Genomic DNA, 21,442 nt, shown 5'->3' on the forward strand with positions numbered 1-21,442 from the left:
TAGAATTGTACTCCATCACAATCTGCGACTTCATGGCCCAGCATATCCACCGTTCAACCATTTCAATCAAATTGGGGGATCACCCCTAGTTCAATGGACTGGTCCAGGAAGGTATGCCAGTTCCAGCACCAGGCATACCTAACAACAAAGTGTCAAGCTGGTGAAGCTACCAAACAAGAGTACTGTGTGCAAAACAGCATAAGGAGCAAATGATAACAGAGCTAAGTGATCTGACAATCAGCGGATTAGATCTAAGCTTTGCAGTCCTGCTACAACCTGTCAGGAATGGTTGTAGACATTCCAACAACTCACGGAGGAGGAGTCTCCACAAATATCCCATCCTGAATGATGGAAAAGCCCAATACCACCATGCAAAAGACAAGGCAGAAGAACTCACAGCGATCAGCCAGAAGTGCCAAGTGGATGATCTATCACTGCCTCCTCCAGTGATCCCAAGCATTACACTTACCAATCTTCAGCCAATTCAATTCACATGATGTCAAGGAATGGTTGGAGGTACTAGTTACTGTAAATACTATGGGCCCTGACACCATTCTGGCAATAGTACTGAAGATTTGTGCTCCAGAACAAGCCACTCCCTTAGCCAAGCTCTTCCAATACATGTACAACACTGTCAACTATCTGGCAATTTGGAATATTGCCCACATATGCCCAGTACACTGAAAGCAGGACAAATTCAACAAATTGAGATAAAAGTGAAAATCCTTGACCTGAAGGCTGCATTTCATTAAGTATGGCATCAAGGAGCCCTAGCAAAACTGGAATCGATGGGTGTCAGGGTGCAAACATTCTGCAGGTTGAAGTTATACCTGGCACATTGGAAGATGGTTGTAGTTGTTGGAAATCCATCGTCTCCACTCCAGATGTTTCTGCAGGAGTTGCCCAGTGTAGGCCCTGGTGTCTTCAGCTGCTTCATCAACAGCCATTCCTCCCATCACAAGATCGGAAGTGGGGATGTTAGCTGATGATTGCACAATACAGCAAAATTTGCAACACCTCAGATACTGAAGCATTCCATTTCAAATGTAACAAGCCAATTTTGGGCTGATAAGTGCCAATTATATTTGTACCATACAAATGCCAGGCTATGACCATCACCCTAAAGAAACAATCTAACCACTGCCCCTTGACATTCAATGATGCTGCCATCAGTGAATCCCCCACTAACATTGTCCTTGGATTGCCATTGACTAGAAACTCAAGAGGACCCACCACACAAACCTAATGACTTCAAGAGCAGGTCAGAAGCTAGGAATACTGCAGTGAGTAACCCATCTACTGACTCCCCAAAGCCTGTCCATTATCAACAAGACACAAGTCAGGAGTGTGATAGAATACTCCCTACTTGCCTGGATGGGTGCAGCTCCAACAACCCTCAAGAAGGCTGACACCATTCAGATCAAAGCAACCTGCTTGATTGGCACATCCACAAAAACTCACTCCTCCACCACTGATATTGAGTAGCAACCGTATGCCTCTGTTTTTCTAGATGGAAGTGGTCATGGATTTGAAAAAAGTGCAAGGAACCTTGGTGAATTTCTGCGTTGCATCTTAAAGGTGGCACACACTGCTGCTTCTGAGCACTGATGGTGGAGGGAATGGATGTTTGTGGGTTTGGTGCCAAGCAAGATGGTTTCTTTGACTTGGATATGACTCTGTATTTTGAATTTTAGTTTCTATACGTTTTCTCAGTTACAACCATAACGTCTCTACTGGATGCTTTCTCCTCATTACATCTTCTCTCACCACAGAAATTATTCTGTTTACAATCAGCAATGCCACCCCACTCCCATGGCTCTTTTCTTCATCCCTTTTGGTATGTTTAGTTCCCAGTCCTGACCGTCCTGCAGCTACGTCTCTGGCTACTGTATGTACAAAGAACTCTAATTTTGGCTGTACACTCTCTCCTGTCCTTCAGCATCTTTTTATTATTTCCACTCCTGTCTTATTCAATACGTTTTATAGTTCTACCTTGTTCATTAAATTGGCACTGCTTGTTCATTCTTTTAACTTTGACCTTTTCACATGGCTGACCTAATGCTCTGCTTCCCAACCCCGTGCCATACTAATTTAAGCCCTCCCGAGTAGCACTAGCAAACCTCTCCTCAAATGTGTTGGTGTCCCTCCAGTTTAGGTGCAACCTGTCCTTTTTGTACAGGTCCAACCTGCCTTGGAAGAGATCCCTATGATCCAGATATCTGAATTCCTTCCTCTTACACCAGCTCTTTAGCCACGTGTTCAGTTGTAATATCTTCCTTTTTTGGCCTCACCAGCATGTGACACACAGAGTAATTCCAAGATTAGAACCGTAGAAGTTCTGCTTTTTAACTTTCTGCCTAACAACTTAAATTCCTTTTGCAGGGCCTTATCATTCTTCCTACCTATGTTGTTAGTTTCAATATGGGTCATGATTTCTGGCTGTTCACCCTCCCCTTTCCGAATGTTCTATACCGACTTGAAGACATCCTTGACCCTGGCACCAAGGAGGCAATACACCATTCTGGAGTCTAACTTGCAATCACAGAAATACTTATCTGTGCTCCTGACGATAGGGTCACCAGCCATCACTGCTCACCTGCACTTTGATCCTCCCTGCTGTGCAACACATTCAGTTGTAGTGCAATTGTTATGGCTACTGCTTTTGCCATTCCATTCCCCATTCCAACATTATCCAAAATGGTTTACAGAGGAACGTTGATTATCCGAAGGACATGGGCAGGGAGTATATCGTTCAATTAATCAAATGCCTGATAATCGATTGCCAGATAACGTAGTTAGCCAAGATCAGGACCTTGGGATCTTGTTCGGATAATCCAAAATTCGGTTAATCAAATGCCGGATAATCAATGTTTCTCTTTACTTGTTTGAAAGGGAAATAGAGGAGAAAGTAAGGGCTGCAGATGCTGGAGATCAGAGCTGAAAATGTGTTGCTGGAAAAGCGCAGCAGGTCAGGCAGCATCCAAGGAACAGGAGAATCGACGTTTCGGGCATAAGGGCTTATGCCCGAAACGTCGATTCTCCTGTTCCTTGGATGCTGCCTGACCTGCGATTTTCCAGCAACACATTTTCAGCTCCGAAAGGGAAATAGAACTTAGAACGGTACAGCGCAGTACAGACCCTTTGGTCCTCGATGTTGCACCGCCCTGTGGAATCAATCTGAAACTTATCTATCCTACACTACTCCATTTTCATCCACATGTTTATCCAATGACCTTTTAAATACCCTTAAAGTTAGCGAGTCTACTACTATTGCGGGCAGGGTGTTCCACGCCCCTACTACTCTCTGAGTAAAGAAACTACCTCTGACATCTGTCCTACATACATCACCCCTCAATTTAAAGCTATGTCTTTTTATGCTAGCCGTCACCATCTGAGGAAAAAGTCTCTCACTGTTCACCCTGTCTAACCCTCTGATTATCTTGTATGTCTCAATTAAGTCACTTCTCAACCTTCTTCTCTCTAATGAAAACAGCCTCAGGTCCCTCAGCCTTTCCTTAGAAGACCTTCCCTCCATACCAGGCAACATTCTAGTAAATCATCTCTGAACCCTTTCTAAAGCTTCCACATCCTAGATGGGTTTCCTCCCACAGTCCAAAGATGTGCAGGTTAGGTGAATTGGCCATGCTAAATTGCCCGTAGTGTTAGGTGCGTTAGTCAGGGGTGAATGTACAGGAATGGGTCTGGGTGGGTTGCTCTTCGGAGGGTCGGTGTGGATTTGTTGGGCAGAAGAGTCTGTTTCCGCACTTTGGGGAATCTAATAAAAAAAATCCTTCTTATAAAGCAGTGACCAGAACTGTACGTAATACTCCAAGTGCGGCCACACCAGAGTTTGTACAGCTGCAGCATGACCTCATGGCTCTGAAACTTATTCCCTCTATCAATAAAAGCTAGCACACTGTATGCCGCCTTAACAACTCTATCAACCTGGGTGGCAACTTTCAGGTTTCTATGTACATGGACACCAATATCTCCACCCATCTACACTACTAAGAATCTTACCATTGGCCCAGTACCCTTTATTCCTGTTCTCCTTCCAAAGTGAATCACCTCACACTTTTCCACATTAAACTCCATTTGCCACCTCTGCAGCTTATCTAGTAAGTCTTAGTCTTACTTCGGTGGGAGGCAAAGTAATGGAAAGGGTACTGAGGAATAGGATTTATGAGTATCTGGAAAGACACTGCTTGATAGGGACAGCCAGCACGGATTTGTGAGGGGTAGGTCTTGCCTTACAAGTGTTATTGAATTCTTTGAGGAGGTGACCAAGCATGTGGATGAGGGTAGAGCAGTGGATGTAGTGTACATGGATTTTAGTAAGGCATTTGATAAGGTTCCCCATGGTAGGCTGATGCGGAAAGTCAGGAAGCATGGGATAGTGGGAAGTTTGGCCAGTTGGATAGAGAACTGGCTAACCGGTCGAAGTCAGAGAGTGGTGGTAGATGGTAAATATTTAGCCTGGAGCCCAGTTACAAGTGGAGTTCTGCAGGGATCAGTTCTGGGTCCTCTGCTGTTTGTAATTTTTATTAATGACTTAGAAGAGGGAGTCGAAGGGTGGGTCAGTAAATTTGCAGACGATACGAAGATTGGAGTTGTGGATAGTGAGGAGGGCTATTGGCTGCAAAGGGACTTAGATATGATGCAGAGCTGGGCTGAGGAGTGGCAGATGGAGTTCAACCCTGTCAAGTGTGAGGTTGTCCATTTTGGAAGGACAAATAAGAATGCGGAATACAGGGTTAACGGTAGGGTTCTTAGTAAGGTGGAGGAGCAGAGGGATCTTGGGGTGTATGTTCATAGGTCTTTGAAAGTTGCCACTCAGGTGGATAGAGCTTGTAAGAAGGCCTATGGTGTATTAGCGTTCATTAGCAGAGGGATTGAATTCAAGAGTCGTGAGGTGATGTTGCAGCTGTATAGAACCTTGGTAAGGCCACATTTGGAGTACTGTGTGCAGTTCTGGTCGCCTCATTTTAGGAAAGATGTGGAAGCTTTGGAGAGGGTGCAGCGGAGATTTACCAGGATGTTACCTGGAATGGAGAATAGGTCGTACGTGGATCGGTTGAGAGTGCTAGGCCTTTTCTCATTGGAGCGGCGAAGGATGAGGGGTGACTTGATAGAGGTTTATAAGATGATCAGAGGAATAGATAGAGTAGACAGTCAGAAACTTTTTCCCCGGGTACAACAGAGTGTTACAAGGGGACATAAATTTAAGGTGAAGGGTGGAAGGTATAGGGGGGATGTCAGGGGTAGGTTCTTTACCCAGAGAGTGGTGGGGGTATGGAATGCGCTACCTGTGGGAGTGGCAGTGCCAGAATCGTTGGTGACCTTTAAGCGGCAATTGGATAGGTACATGGATAGATGCTGAAGCTAGGACAAATGTTCGGCACAACATCGTGGGCCGAAGGGCCTGTTCTGTGCTGTATTGTTCTATGTCCCTGTGTAACTTGCAACATCCTTCAGCTCCTTGCAACATCTACAACTTCATCAACCTTAGTATCATCAGCAAATTTACTGACCCATCCATCTAGACATTTATAAAAATGACAAACAGTATTGGCCGCAAAACAGATTCTTGCAATATACCACTAGTAATGAACTCCAGGATGAACATTTCCCATCAACCACCACCTCTGTCTTCTTTCAGCTAGCCAATTTCTGATCCAAACCACTAAATCACCCTCAATCCCATGCCTCTTTATTTTATGCAATAGCCTACCGTGGGGAACCTTATCAAATGCCTACATGAAATCCACATACATCACATCAACCACTTTACCCCCTTCCACCTGTTTGGTCACCATCTCAAACTTAATAAGGTTTGTGAGGAACAATCTACCCTTCACAAAACCGTGTTGACTATCCTTAATCAACTTATTCCCCTCTAGATCTATCCTCTAAATCCTATCTCTTATGACCTTTTCCAACACTTTGCCCACAATTGAAGTAAGGCTCCCTGGTCTATAATTACCAGGGTTGTCTCTACTCCCCTTTTTGAACAAGGGGACGATATTTGCTATCCTCCAGTCTTCTGGCACTATTCCTGTAGACAATGACGACATAAAGATCAAAGCCAAAGGCTCTGCAATCGCCTCCCTGGATTCCCTTTCCATCACTAAAGTAAATATAACCGAATTGTGGTCACTTTCACCAAAATGTTCACCTACCTCCAAATCTAACACCTGGTGAGGTTCTTCTACCAGTACCAAATCCAGGTTGGCCTCGCCCTTTGTTGGCTTGTCTACATACTGTGTCAGGAAACCATCCTGCACACATTGGACAAAAACTGATTCACCTAAAGTACTCGAACTATAGTATTTTCAGTCAATATTTGGAAAACTAAAGACCCCCATAACAACTACTCTGTTACTCTTGCTTTTATCCAGGATTATCTTTGTTATCCTTTCCTCTACATATCTGGAACTATTTGGAGGCCTATAGAAAGCTCTCAACAGGATGACCTTTCCCTTTCTGTTCCTAACCTCAGCCCATTCTACCTCAGTAGACGAGTCCTCAAAGGTCCTTTCTGCCACCGTAATAGCCACCGGGTCCTCCTGCATTGATTGCCTGCCCCACCTGCCTCAACTTTGGGAATGGCCATGTCCTTGAAGTTCCTATTTGTGACACTTATCAGAACCTACATGCTGTGTCCAACTGCCACTTCAGCCTGTCCATGCGGTCTGAGAGAGGTGCAGGTAAATACATTTTTGGCAGATGTAATTGTCAGGGACATTTAGAACATAGAACATAGAAGAATACAGCGCAGTACAGGCCCTTTGGCCCTCGATGTTGCACCGATCCAAGCCCACCTAACCTATACTAACCCACTATCCTCCATATACCTATCCAATGCCCGCTTAAATGCCCATAAAGAGGGAGAGTCCACCACTGCTACTGGCAGGGCATTCCATGAACTTACGACTCGCTGAGTGAAGAACCTACCCCTAACTTCAGTCCTATATCTACCCCCCCTTAATTTAAAGCTATGCCCCCTTGTAATACCCGACTCCATGCGCGGGAAAAGGTTCACACTGTCAACCCTATCTAACCTCCTAATCATCTTGTACACCTCAATCAAGTCACCCCTAAACCTTCTTTTCTCTAATGAAAACAGCCCCAAGTGTCTCAGTCTTTCCTCATACGATCTTCCTTCCATACCAGGCAACATCCTGGTAAACCTCCTCTGCACCCGTTCCAGTGCCTCCACATCCTTCCTATAGTATGGCGACCAAAACTGCACACAAGATTCCAGATGCGGCCGCACCAGAGTCTTATACAACTGCATCATGACCTCAGGACTCCGGAACTCAATTCCTCTACCAATAAAAGCCAGTACGCCATATGCCTTCCTCACTGCACTATTTACCTGGGTGGCAACTTTCAGAGATCTGTGTACATGGACACCAAGATCCCTCTGCTCATCCACACTACCAAGTATCCGACCATTAGCCCAGTACCCCATCTTTTTGTTATTCTTCCCAAAGTGAATCACCTCACACTTAGCTACATTGAATTCCATTTGCCACCTTTCTGCCCAGCTCTGCAGCTTCTCTATATCCTGCTGTAACCTGCCACATCCTTCCTCACTGTCAACAACTCCTCCGACTTTCGTATCATCCGCAAACTTGCTCACCCAACCTTCTAACCCCTCTTCCAGGTCATTTATAAAAATGACAAACAGCAATGGTCCCAAAACAGATCCTTGCGGAACACCGCTAGTGACGGCACTCCATGAAGAAACTTTGCCATCAACTACTACCCTCTGTCTTCTTCCATCCAGCCAATTCCTAATCCAAACCTCCAACTCACCCTCAATGCCATATCTCCGTATTTTCTGCAGTAGCCTACCATGGGGAACCTTATCAAACGCCTTACTAAAATCCATATATACCACATCTACCGCTTTCCCCTCATCAACCTCCTTCGTCACCTTTTCAAAGAATTCAATAAGGTTTGTGAGGCACGACCTGCCCTTCACAAAACCATGCTGACTATCCTTGATCACATTATTCTTATCCAGATGTGCATAAATCCTATCCCTTACAATTCTCTCTAAGACTTTGCCCACAACAGAAGTGAGACTCACCGGCCTATAGTTACTAGGGTTATCCCTACTCCCCTTTTTGAACAAGGGAACCACATTTGCTATCCTCCAGTCTTCTGGCACTACTCCTGTAGACAAAGAGGACATAAAAATCAAGGCCAATGGCTCTGCAATCTCCTCCCTTGCTTCCCAGAGAATCCTAGGATAATTTGAATTTCCTTAATTTTCCACATCTCACAGATGAAGTACACCACTCCACGAACTCCATTTCTCACTCTACTAGATTAAAAATAAACATGTAAGTAAATTTTATCTAGTTACTTAAATTATTGTTACTACTTACAACCAATGGGCTGAATGAGTACATCATCCTCCAAACACCAGTCCAAATACTCTACCCTGCACGCTAGTCAAATTCCCACTGAAACTGTAAAACTACAAAAGAGTTTTTATAAAATTGAGCGCAGGAAGTAAAGAAGTCACCTGATTACTCACAAATCAGGAGTCTTCCTGTGCGGCACATCAATTTTGAAGTCATAATGTCACCAGATGCTCCTCTGAAGATTCTTTGTGGTGTTCCTGGTATGACAAGCCTAGCTGTTTAGGTAAGCTCAAGTAATATCTCTGTAAGCTGTTTGTATCCCCCTCAAAGCTACCTTTCCACCTATTTTTGTGTTCTCTGCAGATGTGGCTATAGTACATTTGCTTCCTTCCTCCAGTCATTATTTATTATAAACCACTACAGTTTCAGCACTGCTCCATGCGGAGCTCTACTGGCTACAGGTTTACCAACCTGGAAAAAAACCTTTATCCCCTCTCGCAGTTCACTGTCCATTGGCCAATTCCCCATCTATGCTAATATCCTTCCAACACTGTGGGGTCTCATCTTATGCCTTAACCCTTTCTGAGGTACATTGTTGAATGCCTCTGGAAATCCAAAGACAGTATGTCTACTGGTTCCTCTCTATCCACTATGGTTGAGGGTCCATCGGAAAACTCTAATAAATTAGTCAGACATAATTTCCATTCTATGAAGTCATGTTGACTCTGCTTCACTAGATAAAAACAATGACTGCAGATGCTGGAAATCAGATTCTGGATTAGGGTGCTGGAAGAGCACAGCAGTTCAGGCAGCATCCGAGGAGCAGTAAAATCGACGTTTCAGGCAAAAGCCCTTCATCAGGAATAAAGGCAGTGAGTCTGAAGCGTGGAGAGATAAGCTAGAGGAGGGTGGGGGTGGGGAGAAAATAGCATAGAGTACAGTAGGTGAGTGGGGGAGGGGATGAAGGTGATAGGTCGGGGGCGGGGGCAGGAGGAGGGTGGAGTGGATAGGTGGAAAAGAAGATAGGCAGGTAGGACAAATCATGGGGACAGTGCTGAGCTGGAAGTTTGGAACTAGGGTGAGGTGGGGGAAGGGGAAATGAGGAAACTGTTGAAGTCCACCTTGATGCCCTGGGGTTGAAGTGTTTCTAGGCGGAAGATGAGGCGTTCTTCCTCCAGGCATCTGGTGGTGACGGAGCGGTGGTGAAGGAGGCCCAGGACCTCCATGTCCTCGGCAGACTGGGAGGGGGAGTTGAAATGTTGGGCCACAGGGCGGTGTGGTTGATTAGTGCGGGTGTCCCGGAGATGTTCCCTAAAGCGCTCTGCTAGGAGGCGTCCAGTCTCCCCAATGTAGAGGAGACTGCATCGGGAGCAACGGATACAATAAATGATATTAGTTGATGTGCAGGTAAAACTTTGATGGATGTGGAAGGCTCCTTTAAGGCCTTGGATGGAGGTGAGGAAGGAGGTGTGGGCGCAGGTTTTTCAGTTCCTGCGGTGGCAGGGGAAGGTGCCAGGATGGGAGGGTGGGTTGTAGGGGAGGCGTGGACCTGACCAGGTAGTCACGGAGGGAACGGTCTTTGCGGAAGGCGGAAAGGGGTGGGGAGGGAAATATATCACTGGTGGTGGGGTCTTTTTGAGATGGCGGAAATGTCGGCGGATGATTTGGTTTATGCGAAGGTTGGTAGGGTGGAAGGTGAGCACCAGGGGCGTTCTGTCCTTGTTATGGTTGGAGGGATCGGGTCTGAGGGTGGAGGTGCGGGATATGGACGAGATGCGTTGGAGGGCATCATTAACCATGTGGGAAGGGAAATTGCGGTCTCTAAAGAAGGAGGCCATCTGGTGTGTTCTGTGGTGGAACTGGTCCTCCTGGGAGCATATACGGCGGAAGCGGAGGAATTGGGAATACGGGATGGCATTTTTGCAAGAGGTAGGGTGGGAAGAGGTGTAATCCAGGTAGCTGTGGGAGTCAGTGGGTTTGTAAAAAATGTCAGTGTCAAGTCGGTTGTCATTAATGGAGATTGAGAGGGTCAGGAAGGGGAGGGAGGTGTCAGAGACGGTCCAGATAAATTTAAGGTCAGGGTGGAATGTGTTGAAGTTGATGAATTGCTCAACCTCCTCGCGGGAGCACGAGGTGGCGCCAGTGCAGTCATCAATGTCGCGGAGGAAGAGGTGGGGAGTGGTGCCGGTGTAATTACGGAAGATGGACTGTTCTTCGTAGCCAACAAAGAGACAGGCATAGCTGGGGCCCATACGTGTGCCCATGGCTACCCCTTTGGTCTGGAGGAAGTGGGAGGATTCGAAGGAGAAATTGTTAAGGGTGAGGACCAGTTCAGCCAAACAAATGAGAGTGTCGGTGGAAGGGTCGGGGACGTCGGGAGAGGAAAAAACGGACCGTAATAAGGACAGAACGCCCCTGGTGCTCACCTTCCACCCTACCAACCTTCGCATAAACCAAATAATCCGCCGACATTTCCGCCACCTCCAAAAAGACCCCACCACCAGGGATATATTTCCCTCCCCACCCCTTTCCACCTTCCGCAAAGACCGTTCCCTCCGTGACTACCTCCGTGGTCAGGTCCACACCCCCCTACAACCCACCCTCCCATCTTGGCACCTTCCCCTGCCACCGCAGGAACTGCAAAACCTGCGCCCACACCTCCTCCCTCACCTCCATCCAAGGCCCTAAAGGAGCCTTCCACATACATTAAAGTTTTACCTGCACATCCACTAATATCATTTATTGTATCCATTACTCCCGATGCGGTTTTGCTCCACATTGGGGAGACTGGACGCCTCCTAGCAGAGCGCTTTAGGGAACATCTCCGGGACACCTGCACCAATCAACCACACCGCCCTGTGGCCCAACATTTCAACTCCCCCTCCCATTCTGCCGTGGACATGGAGGTCCTGGGCCTCCTTCACCGCCGCTCCGTCACCACCAGATGCCTGGAGGAAGAACGCCTCATCTTCCGCCTCTGCTTGACTAGATGTCAATCACACTTTCTGCCAGGTTATTAGATATGTATACTTTGAAGTGATGTTGCATCAATGCCAAATTCATAATTTTTTTCCCCCCACAGTTGAGTATTTCTGTCGAAAAGCATTTAGTTTGCTTGAAAAGTAATTGATTGGCTGTTCAATTCTCATTTTGTCTTACTATAATAATGTTGTGCCAACACTAATATTACTAGCGTCAAAGTCATTTTAAATGGCTTAGTGCAATTTGATGCTGCTAAAACCAGTGCAGAACTACTGTTTTGCTTCGTTAGGTACTAATTTGTGCCACTGTGAGGTAAGGCAATGCCCAGTGGTATTAATGCTAGACTAATAATCCAGAGACCCAGATAATGTTCTGGGGACTCATGTTCAAATTTCACCATAGAAGATGGTGGAGTTTGAATTTAAATAATAAGAAGTCTAATGTTGACCATGAATCGATTATTTTGTTGGGGGTGGGTGGGAAGAAATCTGGTTCACAGATGTTCTTTAGGGAAGGAAACTGCTGTGTTTACCTGGTCTGGCCTACATATGACTCCAGACCCACAACAATGTGATTGACTCTCAACTATCCTCGGAGAAATTAGGGTTGGACAATAAATACTAGCCTGGTCAGTGACACCTGCATCCTGCAAATTCTACAATTGATAGATACGGTTTCTTTCTTATTCTGCAAAATTTTAATTCATAAGCTTACGGAACAAGCTCATGCATTGAATATTGCTCTTTTAGCAGCTTCATAGTCTGTGAGTTGTTCTTCTGACAAACTAGTATACACATTCATTCCTACTAAGAATCTCCATGTAATGTCAAGGTCAAAACATCTTTTGATCGTTTGATTTTCACAACTGTAGTCAAATGAGGTGAAATATTTTTCATCTCTACCCTCTCTAAATTTAGGCACTAAATACAGATTTCAAACCTCTCATTGAAATCAGAATGATCCGGTGAGTTTTTGATTCCTTCTTTCTTTCTTTACTCTAAGCTTTTCTCTACCGGAGTAATGTTTTCTGATTAACAGTTTATTTGAAGTTGAAACTATTTTTGTTGCATTCTCATTGCTTTTTCTTTTTCTTTTTCCCTTCCTCCCTATTTAGAGTTATAGTCATAGAGATATACAGCACGGAAACAGACCTTTCAGTCCAACTTTTCCATGCTGACCAGATATCCTTACCTAATCTAGTCCCATTTGCCAGCACTTGGCCCATATCCCTCTAAACCCATCCTATCCATATACCCAGCTAGATGCCTTTTCAATGCTGTAATTGTACCAGCCTCCATCACTTCTTCTGGCAGCTCATTCCATACACGCACCACCCTCTGCATGAAAAAGCTGTTCCTTAGGTCCCGTTTATATCTTTCCCCTCACACCTGAAACCTATGCCCTCTTGTTCTGAAACCTTCAATTTATCCATCAACACTTTAATTTTAACCTTAGTCAAAATTTTCAATTAATCTGCTGTTAAGTCTTCCACTCCCAGAAATGTCTTGGTAACATCAAAGTCATTTTTACATTTCAACTCGTGTTTATGGTTATTACATCTCTGTACTCGTTTTTTGAAAATCCACAGATTTCTGTTAAATTGGAACAGGTGGCAAATCCATAAAGATCTCCCACTTTGTTATAACCAAACCAGAAGTTGCTGGAAAAGCTTAGCAGGTCTGGCAGCATCTGTGAAGAAATCAGAATTAACGTTTCAGGTTCAGTGACCCTTCCACTTTGTTATTCTAAGCTTTTGGTATTAAAAGTCAGATCCCAGAATGAAACTGACTTAATAGACTACAAGTTTTATTTTTGCAATTTGTTTCCTAATGTGCTCAGTCACTGAAAATATTCACAAGAGGCTACCAATGTACTTTTAACAAAAGAACATCAAAATTTATTACACATAAAGGGGAAAAAATGGACTTCTTTGCACTATGTGGGAACTATTTCAAATCGGCTAATTCCAAATAACTGAAATAAAATTCAGCCTTTCTACCCTTGCAACGATCTTACAGATTCATAAACCTCAGTGAAGAGTCACCCTATTTCCACTTTAAAGTTCCTTGTTCAGTTGGCACAACTGTAATTGGTTTCTTTCTGGTAAACATCTTCAACCTTGATGCTATCTTCTTTAGTTAATATCTCTTCGTGAGACCTTCAAACAAGCTGTTAACACAGCTAATTTCCTCCTTCAACATATTCTTCTTAAACTCGAGCATTCAACTGTTCTGCAGGATATCTTCATTTCTGAGCCTTAAAGCCTAATTTTTATGAAGCATTTATTTTGTGACCTTCTAAGCCAATCAGGGCTTATCTCCTGTCTAATTCTTTTGGAGACTGCTAAGCAGCATTGCTGATGTTATAGACATTTTCCTCTCTGGATGGTCTGCTTCTCTCTCTGAAAAAAAAACTGTCGTCACTAACCTGGATGGCTTTCTCTTTCTAAAATAAGTTTTTAACATTTCTCTCTTCCTGTGTGATAAGATACCTTAACTGTTATCCTGTTTTCTCTGCCTGTTTTATAAAGCACTGAAGTGTTCACATTGGGATTTTTTTCCAAGCTAAGTTTTAAATATGTGCAAACATATAGCAACCTGCTACCACTGAGAACTTACAATGAAACTAAAACTAAATTCTCCCTTCTAACCTGCACAGTATAGATACAAACCAAACCTAAAGATGCATATTGTTCTGTACACTTAAGAATCCAAGTTTCCAAATAATAATTACATTTTGTGAACCTTCATAATACGGCATAAAGCTGTTAATTATTGAGCTTTAGCTCTGAACTGGACTCTTCATTTGACCATGAGGGCAGATGATGTGGACCATCAAAAATAAAAGTGCACATTTTAAGTTTGTAGCATTTTCACTATTTGAATACTAAATAGCAGTTTGTATTTTGAAGTTGATGATACACATATCTGGAAACAGGTCTAAAATTACAATAATATTGTCATAATCAACAAGGAAAAAGTACAGATATTGTGCTACTTTTGAATTATTGTTTTACTGCTTTCTGTTTTATTTCTCAGGCCTCTCATGGTGGTAAAATCTCAGTACCACAGTCTGTAATATTTGTGACAACTCGATTTGCAGTTCTGACTGGAGCAGGGTGGAGTCTGTGCCGATCACTCATTTACCTTTTCAGAACATACTCTTTCTTGAATTTATTGTTCCTGTGTTATCCGTAAGTTGCAGTTATTGAAATTTTTCAAAAGAGTAATCACGTTAACTATAACAGAACAAAACCTGGCATTCATATAGTATTTGCTGTGAAATTTAGAAGAATGAGAGATTAACTGATAGAAATATATAAGAATCTGAGGAGCCTTGACTGAGTGAATGCTAAAAGATTTTCTTCTTGTAGGTGAGTCTAAAACCAGGAGACACCATTTAAAAATCACATCTCACATTTAAGACAGCAGTGAGGAGAAATTCTTTCCGCTGAGGATTGAGAAATTGTGGAATTCTCTTCCCAGATGGTAGAGGCAGGGTATTGAATATATTTAAGGCACAGTCAATAGATTCCTCACTAGGCAGGGCTCTAGAGGGTTACAAGGTAGCCAGGAAGGAGCTGAAGAATGGTCTTAGGAGAGCTAGAAAGGGGCATGAAAAAGTCTTGGAGAGTAGGAAAACCCCAAGGCATTGTACACTTCCCTGAGAAACAGTGAGGGTAGGGCTGATCAAGGATAGCGAAGGGAACTTGTGCCTGGAGTTGGAGGAGGTAGGGGAGGTCCTTAATAAATTCTTTGCTTCAGTATTCACCTAGTGAGAGGGATGGCATTTGTGAGGACGGCATGAAACAGGCTGATATGCTTGAACATTTAATGTTAAGGAGAATGTGCTGGAAATTTTGAAAAATAGGATAAATAAGTCCCCTGGGCCAGATGGGATATACCCAAGGTTCCTACGGGAGCCCAAAAGGGAAGAGATTGCTGTGCCTTTGTCGATGATCTTTGCGTCCTCACTGTCCACTGGAGTAGTACCAGATGACTGGAAGATGGCAAGTGTTATTCCCTTGTTCAAGAAAGGGAATAGTGATAATCCTGGGAATTACAGACCAGTCAGTCTTACATCGGTGGTGGGCCAATTTTTGGAGAGGATTCTGAAAGACCGGATTTACGATTTTTTAGAAAAGCATAGCTTGATTAGAGATAGTTGGTGTGGCTTTGAGAGAGGTAGGTCATGCCTCACAAACCTTATTGAATTCTTTTAGGATGTGACGAAACACATTGTTGAAGGTAGTGCAGTTATTTGACATATATGGATTTTAGCAAGGCGTTTGATAAGGTAGGCTCATTCAGAAAGTAAGGAGGCATGGGATTAGGGAAATCTGGCTATCTGGATACAGAATTGGCTGGTCTATAGAAGACAGAATGTGGCAGAAGATGGAAATTATTCAGCATGGAGCTCAATGACCAGTGGTGTACTGCAGGGATCTGTTCAAGGACTTCTGCTCTTTGTATTTTTTATGAATGACTTGGATGAGGAAGTGAAAGGATGGTTTAGTATGTTTGCCAACGACACAAAGGTCGGTGGAATTGTAGACAGTGTGGAGAACTGTTGTAGGCTGCAATGGGACATTGACAGGTTGCAGAGCTGGGCTGAGAAGTGGCAGATGGAGTTCAACCTGGGAAAATATGAAGTGATTCATTTTGGAAAGTCGAATTTGAATGCAGATTACAGGGTTAAAGGCAGGATTCTTGGCAGTGTGGAAGAACAGAGGGATCTTGGTGTCCACATCCAGAGATCCTTCAAAGTTACCACGCAAGTTGATAGGGTTCTTAAGAAGGCATACGGTGTGTAAGCTTTCATTAACAGGGGCATTGAGTTTAAGAGCTGCGAGGTCATGCTGCAGCTCTATAAAGCCCTGCTTTGACTATACTTGGAATGTTGTGTTCAGTTCTGGTTACCTCATTATAGGAATGTTGTGGAAGCTTTAGAGAGGATGCAGAGGAGATTTAGCAGGATGCAGCCTGGACTGGAGGGCATGTCTTGAAGAAAGGTTGAGGGAGCTAGGGACTTTCTCTTTGGGGTAAAGAAGGATGAAAGGTGATTTGATAGACGTGTCCAAGATGATGAAAGGCATAGATAGAGTGAATGGCCAGAGACTTTTTCCCAAGGGTGGAAATGGCTAAGGCAAAGGGGCATAATTTTAAGGTGATTGGAGGAAGATTTAGAGGAGATATCAGAGGTAGGTTCTTTGTACAGAGAGTGGTGTGTGCGTGGAATGCACTGCCAGTAGTGTCAGATAGATTAGGGACATGTAAACAACTCTTGGATAGGCACATGGTGGTAGTAAAATGTAGGGTATGTAGGTTAATTGATCATGGATCCCTGGAATGGTAGGTCTAACATATGAGGAACGGCTGAGGATCCTGGGATTGTATTCATTGGAGTTTAAAAGATTAAGGGGAGATCTAATAGAAACTTACAAGATAATACATGACTTGGAGAGGGTGGACGCTAGGAAATTGTTTCCGTTAGGCGAGGAGACTAGGACCCGTGGACAGAGCCTTAGAATTAGAGGGGGTAAATTCAGAACAGAAATGCGGAGACATTTCTTCAGCCAGAGAGTGTTGGGCCTGTGGAATTCATTGCCGCAGAGTACAGTGGAGGCTGGGACGCTAAATGTCTTCAAGGCAGAGATTGATAAATTCTTGATGTCACAAGGAATTAAGGGCTACGGGGAGAGTGCGGGTAAGTGGAGTTGAAATGCCCATCAGCCATGATTGAATGGCAGAGTGGACTTGATGGGCTGAATGGCCTTACTTCTGCTCCTATGTCTTATGGTCTTATAGAGTAAGATAAAATGTTAGCACAGCATTGAGGGCTGAAAGACCTGTTCTATGTTAATAAGGGTCTCTGAGATGGCACACCCATCATTTAGCTGTTTGCAACCAGCATATGCTGAGTTGGAAAAAAAATCATGGTGACCTCACAGAAATTCAGTAAATTCATTGCTTAGTGTTGAACTGCCATTAAGGACTGTCCCTAAATAGCTGTAAATTAGAAAAGTATTATTAAAGGATTAACTGAGAAACACCAGGGATTGCAAAACACCAGAGTCAGATACTAAAATATAAGTAAGCCAGAATAGGATAAGGAGAATAAAGTTAATGTGAGGGGATTAACTTTAAGACTAAGTAACTAAGAGTAAGTGAATTTAACTTTAAGATATGGCAGCTCAGGTTGGTTGAGTGGAGTGTGACATATTGTATGTAGGGAGTCATGCTCCTAACTGGTGTTGTCAACGACCTTTCACAGGAATTGCTCCCCGTGCAGAAACTTCAGCTACAAGGTAGAAGATTCTTTGGTTAGAGGAACAGATATTTCTCAGGCCATACCATGACTCCAAGGATGTCGCACAGCAGTTACAGGCCACACTTCAGGGGGAAGGTGAAGAGCCAGAGGTTGTATTCCACATTGGTAATGTGGTCCTGCAGTCAGAATTTGGGAGCTAGGTAGAAAGTTGATGTGCAGGACCTCAAATCTCTGAATTACTCCCACATGCAAGTGTGTACAGAAATAGGAGGATAAGGCAGGTAAATGTGTGCCAAGTGAGTTGCATCTGAACAGAGCTGGGACTGAGTTGCTTGCTTTGTGTTTTGAGAGTGTGCAGGGGTATGGAGTCAGGACTGAATATTAGAGGTGAATAGTAGGGCTCACAAAATACTTGGAGATACAGCTGGCAGTAAAACTGTGAATAGCAAGTTAGAGTTGTAGAATCCGACAGCATGGAGATGGACCCTTTGGTCCAAACTGGTCCATGCCAACCAAAAATGTCTGTCCACGCTAACACCATTTCCTTACACTTGGCCCATATCCTTCTAATCTTTTCCTATCCATGTATTTGTCCAAATGCCTTTTAAATGTTGTTAATGTACCCGTCTCAACCACTTTCACCGGCAGATCATTCTACATATGTACTACCTTCTTGTGTAAAAAAGGCTGCCCCTCGGGTTCCCTTTTATTCTTTCCCATCTAACCTTAAAGTGATGCCCTCTAGTCTTCAATTTCCCAACTCTGGGAAAAAGACTGAGTGCATTCACCCTGTCCATGCTTCTCGTGATCTTATACACCTCTATAAGGTCCTCCCTCAGTCGCCTGCGCTCTAAAGAAAAAAAGTCCTAGCTTGACCAACCTCTGCCTATAACTAAGACCCGTTGAGTCCATGTAACATCCTTGTAAATTTTTCTGCATTCTTTCCAGTTTAATAACATCCTTGCTTTAACAAAGTGACCAAAACTGAACGCAATACTCCAAGTGTGGCATCACCAACAGGTTGTATAACTGCAACGTAACTTCCGAACTTCTATTCTCAGTGCCCTGACTGAAGGCCAATGTACCAAAAGCCTCCTTCACTGCCCTCTCTACCTATGACTCTACTTTCAGAGAATTGTGAACCTGAACTCTTAAGATCCCTCTGTTCCACTACACTCCTTAAGATCCTGCCATTAACCATGAAACTGCTACCTTGGTTTGACTTTCCAATATGCAAGTTCTCACACTTACCTATATTAAACTCCATTTGCAATTTCTCAGTCTACTTCCCCAGCTGATCAAGGTTCTGTTTCGATTTCTGATAACCTTCCTCACTGTCCACGATACCGCCTGTTTTAGTATCATCTGTAAACCTACTAATCATGCCTTATACATTCTCATCCAAATCAGTGATTTAAATAACAAACAGTAATGGGCCCAGCACCGACCCCTGAGGCCTCTAGTCCAATAAGCATCCTTCCATTGTTACCCTCTGCTTCCTACCTTCAAGCCAATTTTGTATCTAATTTACCAGCTCGCCCTGGATTCCTTCCAGAACAGCCTACCATGTGAAACCTTATCAAAGGCCTTACTGAAATCCATATAGACTGTCTACTGCCCTGCCCTAGTCACTTCATTAAAGAACTTTGTGAGGCAAATTTGTGAGGCATGACCTTTCACTCACAAAGCCATGCTGACTACTCCTAATCAAATTCTGTCCTTCCAAATACATGTAAGGTTATCCCTCAGAATTCTCTCAAGTAATTTACCCACCACAGATGTTAAGCTTACTGGTCGATAGTTCCTGGGTTTTTCTTTGCGTCCCTTCTTGAATAAGGGCACAACAGTCTTCCTGGACCTCACTTGTGGCTAACAATGATACAAGTTAATAGGTAAGGTCTGAGTAAGGGAGAAAGAAATGAAGTACAAAATGTGTATGCATATAAGTGCACAGAGTATAGTAAATAATGTTGGGGAATTACAGATGCAAATTGCTATATGGAAATATGATGCTGTGGAGATAACAGAGACCTGGTTCAAGGAAGGCAAGACTGGGTGCTAAATATTTATGGGTATAAGTTCCTCAGGAAAGATTAAAAAAAAGAAAGGAAAGTAGGAGAATTAGCAGTATTGGTTAGGATGTCTCAGGGTTGAGTCTATTTGGCTAGAATTAAGGAATAAAAAGGATACAATTACATTGGTGTTGTCTATAGAAAATGACATACAGGAGCAAATCTGGTAAGGATATTATCAAGAAATGGCAACTTTATAGAATAGTTTTAATAGAGAACTTGGATAACCAAAATATAGACTGGGATACTGGTAGTGCAAAGGGCGACAAAAGGTAAGTATTTCTAAATTGCGTTTAGGAGGGTTTCCACAGGTGTAAGTGTCCAGTTCTAAAAGGAAGGAAGCATTGTTGGACCTAGTCCTTGGAATTAAGATGGGCTAAGTGGATCAAGTGTCACTGCGGGAACACTTAGGAGACAGTGATCATTGTGTCATAAGACAGGATCAATCAGATTGGTGGTGAAGAATAACACCCAACAATCCAGAGTGAGAAAAATCAAGTGGTGGTGAACTGACTTCAGTGGGGCAAGAAGAGGGTTAGGTGACATTGACTGGAAGAAGAGCTTGGTGGGAAAAGCAGTAAGTGAACAATGCTCTACCTTAAAAGAGCATATGGTTCAAGTTGAAGCATATTCCCTCAAGTGGGAAAGGTAGGACAAACAAATCCAGTGTTTCCTAGGTGTCAAAGGAGAAAGAAATTAACATTAAAAAGAAAAAGAATGCTTGTGACTGGTGGAAGACAGAAAATAGAGTTGACAACCAAAAAAAAAATACCAAAGGTTTAAAGAGGACGTGAGAAAAGAAATAAGAGAAGCAAAGGGGAATTATGAGAGAAGACTAGCAGCTAACATAAAGATAAACTCTAAAGCCTTCTATAGTCCTTGAAATAATAATTGGTTGAAGGAGGATGACAGCTGATTAGAGACCAAAAATAAGATTTACACATGGAGAATAATGTTAAATGCATCTGTCTTGACAAAAGAAGAGGATGCTACCCAGGCCACGAATGAAAGAAGAGGAAACTGTCGCTAAAAGCTTCTAAATTAATAAAGAACTAGAGTTGGATACTGTTGATGCTTAAGGCACCAAGACTAGATGAGATCATAAAAGGATTTTGAAGGAAGTGAGGTAGAAAGTGCAGAAGCACTGCTTTCCCTTGCCTCAGTGAGGTGCCAGAAGACTGGAAAATTGAAAACAATACAGCCTCGTTCAAGAAAGGTTGTAAGGATAATCCCACCAATTACAGACCAGTCAGGTTAACTTTGGTGGTGGAAGTCTCTGGAAACAGTTCATAAGATATAGGGGCAGAATTAGGCCATTCGGCCCATTGAGTCTGTTCTGCCATTCAATCATGGCTGATATGCTCCTCACGGCCATTTTCCTGCCTTCTTCCTATAACTCTTCAACCTATTATCGAATTAAAAACTCCTCCTCAAATTTATTCACTGTCCCAGCAACCATCGCACTTTGAGGTAGCAAATTTCACAGATTTACAATCCTTTGAGAGCAGAACTTCTCAAATTTGTTTTAAATTTGCTATCCTTATCCTAAGACTATGACCCCTCGTCCTAGAATGCCCCACAAGAGGAAGCTTTCACTCCATGTCTATTTTATCCATACCTTTTATCATCATCTGTTCATGTCACATTACAGGTGACCACCATTGCACAATACACACATACAGATACTCCTACACACACACACAGAGGCACTCCTTTACACACAGACACACATATATACAG

The 21,442-nt window shown here is 43.4% G+C and overlaps 1 protein-coding gene across 12 annotated transcripts in view; it reads left to right on the forward strand.

Annotated features, from left to right (window-relative positions):
- tmem39b (transmembrane protein 39B) overlaps positions 1 to 21,442 on the forward strand; it is a 137,339-nt gene that overhangs the window by 20,021 nt on the left and 95,876 nt on the right. For all 12 annotated transcript variants that reach the window (XR_015752107.1, XR_015752106.1, XR_015752108.1 and 9 more), the window contains exon 4: positions 14,399 to 14,553. Coding sequence is in view for 8 of the 12 variants with exons in the window: in XM_087976641.1 (XP_087832767.1) it covers positions 14,399 to 14,553 (155 nt within the window). In the remaining 4 variants the exon portion in view is untranslated. The remainder of the gene's footprint in view (positions 1 to 14,398; positions 14,554 to 21,442) is intronic.

This window comes from Chiloscyllium plagiosum, unplaced genomic scaffold (assembly GCF_037043375.1).
Source record: "Chiloscyllium plagiosum isolate Xiang-an unplaced genomic scaffold, Cpla_swu_hap1 HiC_scaffold_30, whole genome shotgun sequence".
Classification (NCBI taxonomy): domain Eukaryota; kingdom Metazoa; phylum Chordata; class Chondrichthyes; order Orectolobiformes; family Hemiscylliidae; genus Chiloscyllium; species Chiloscyllium plagiosum.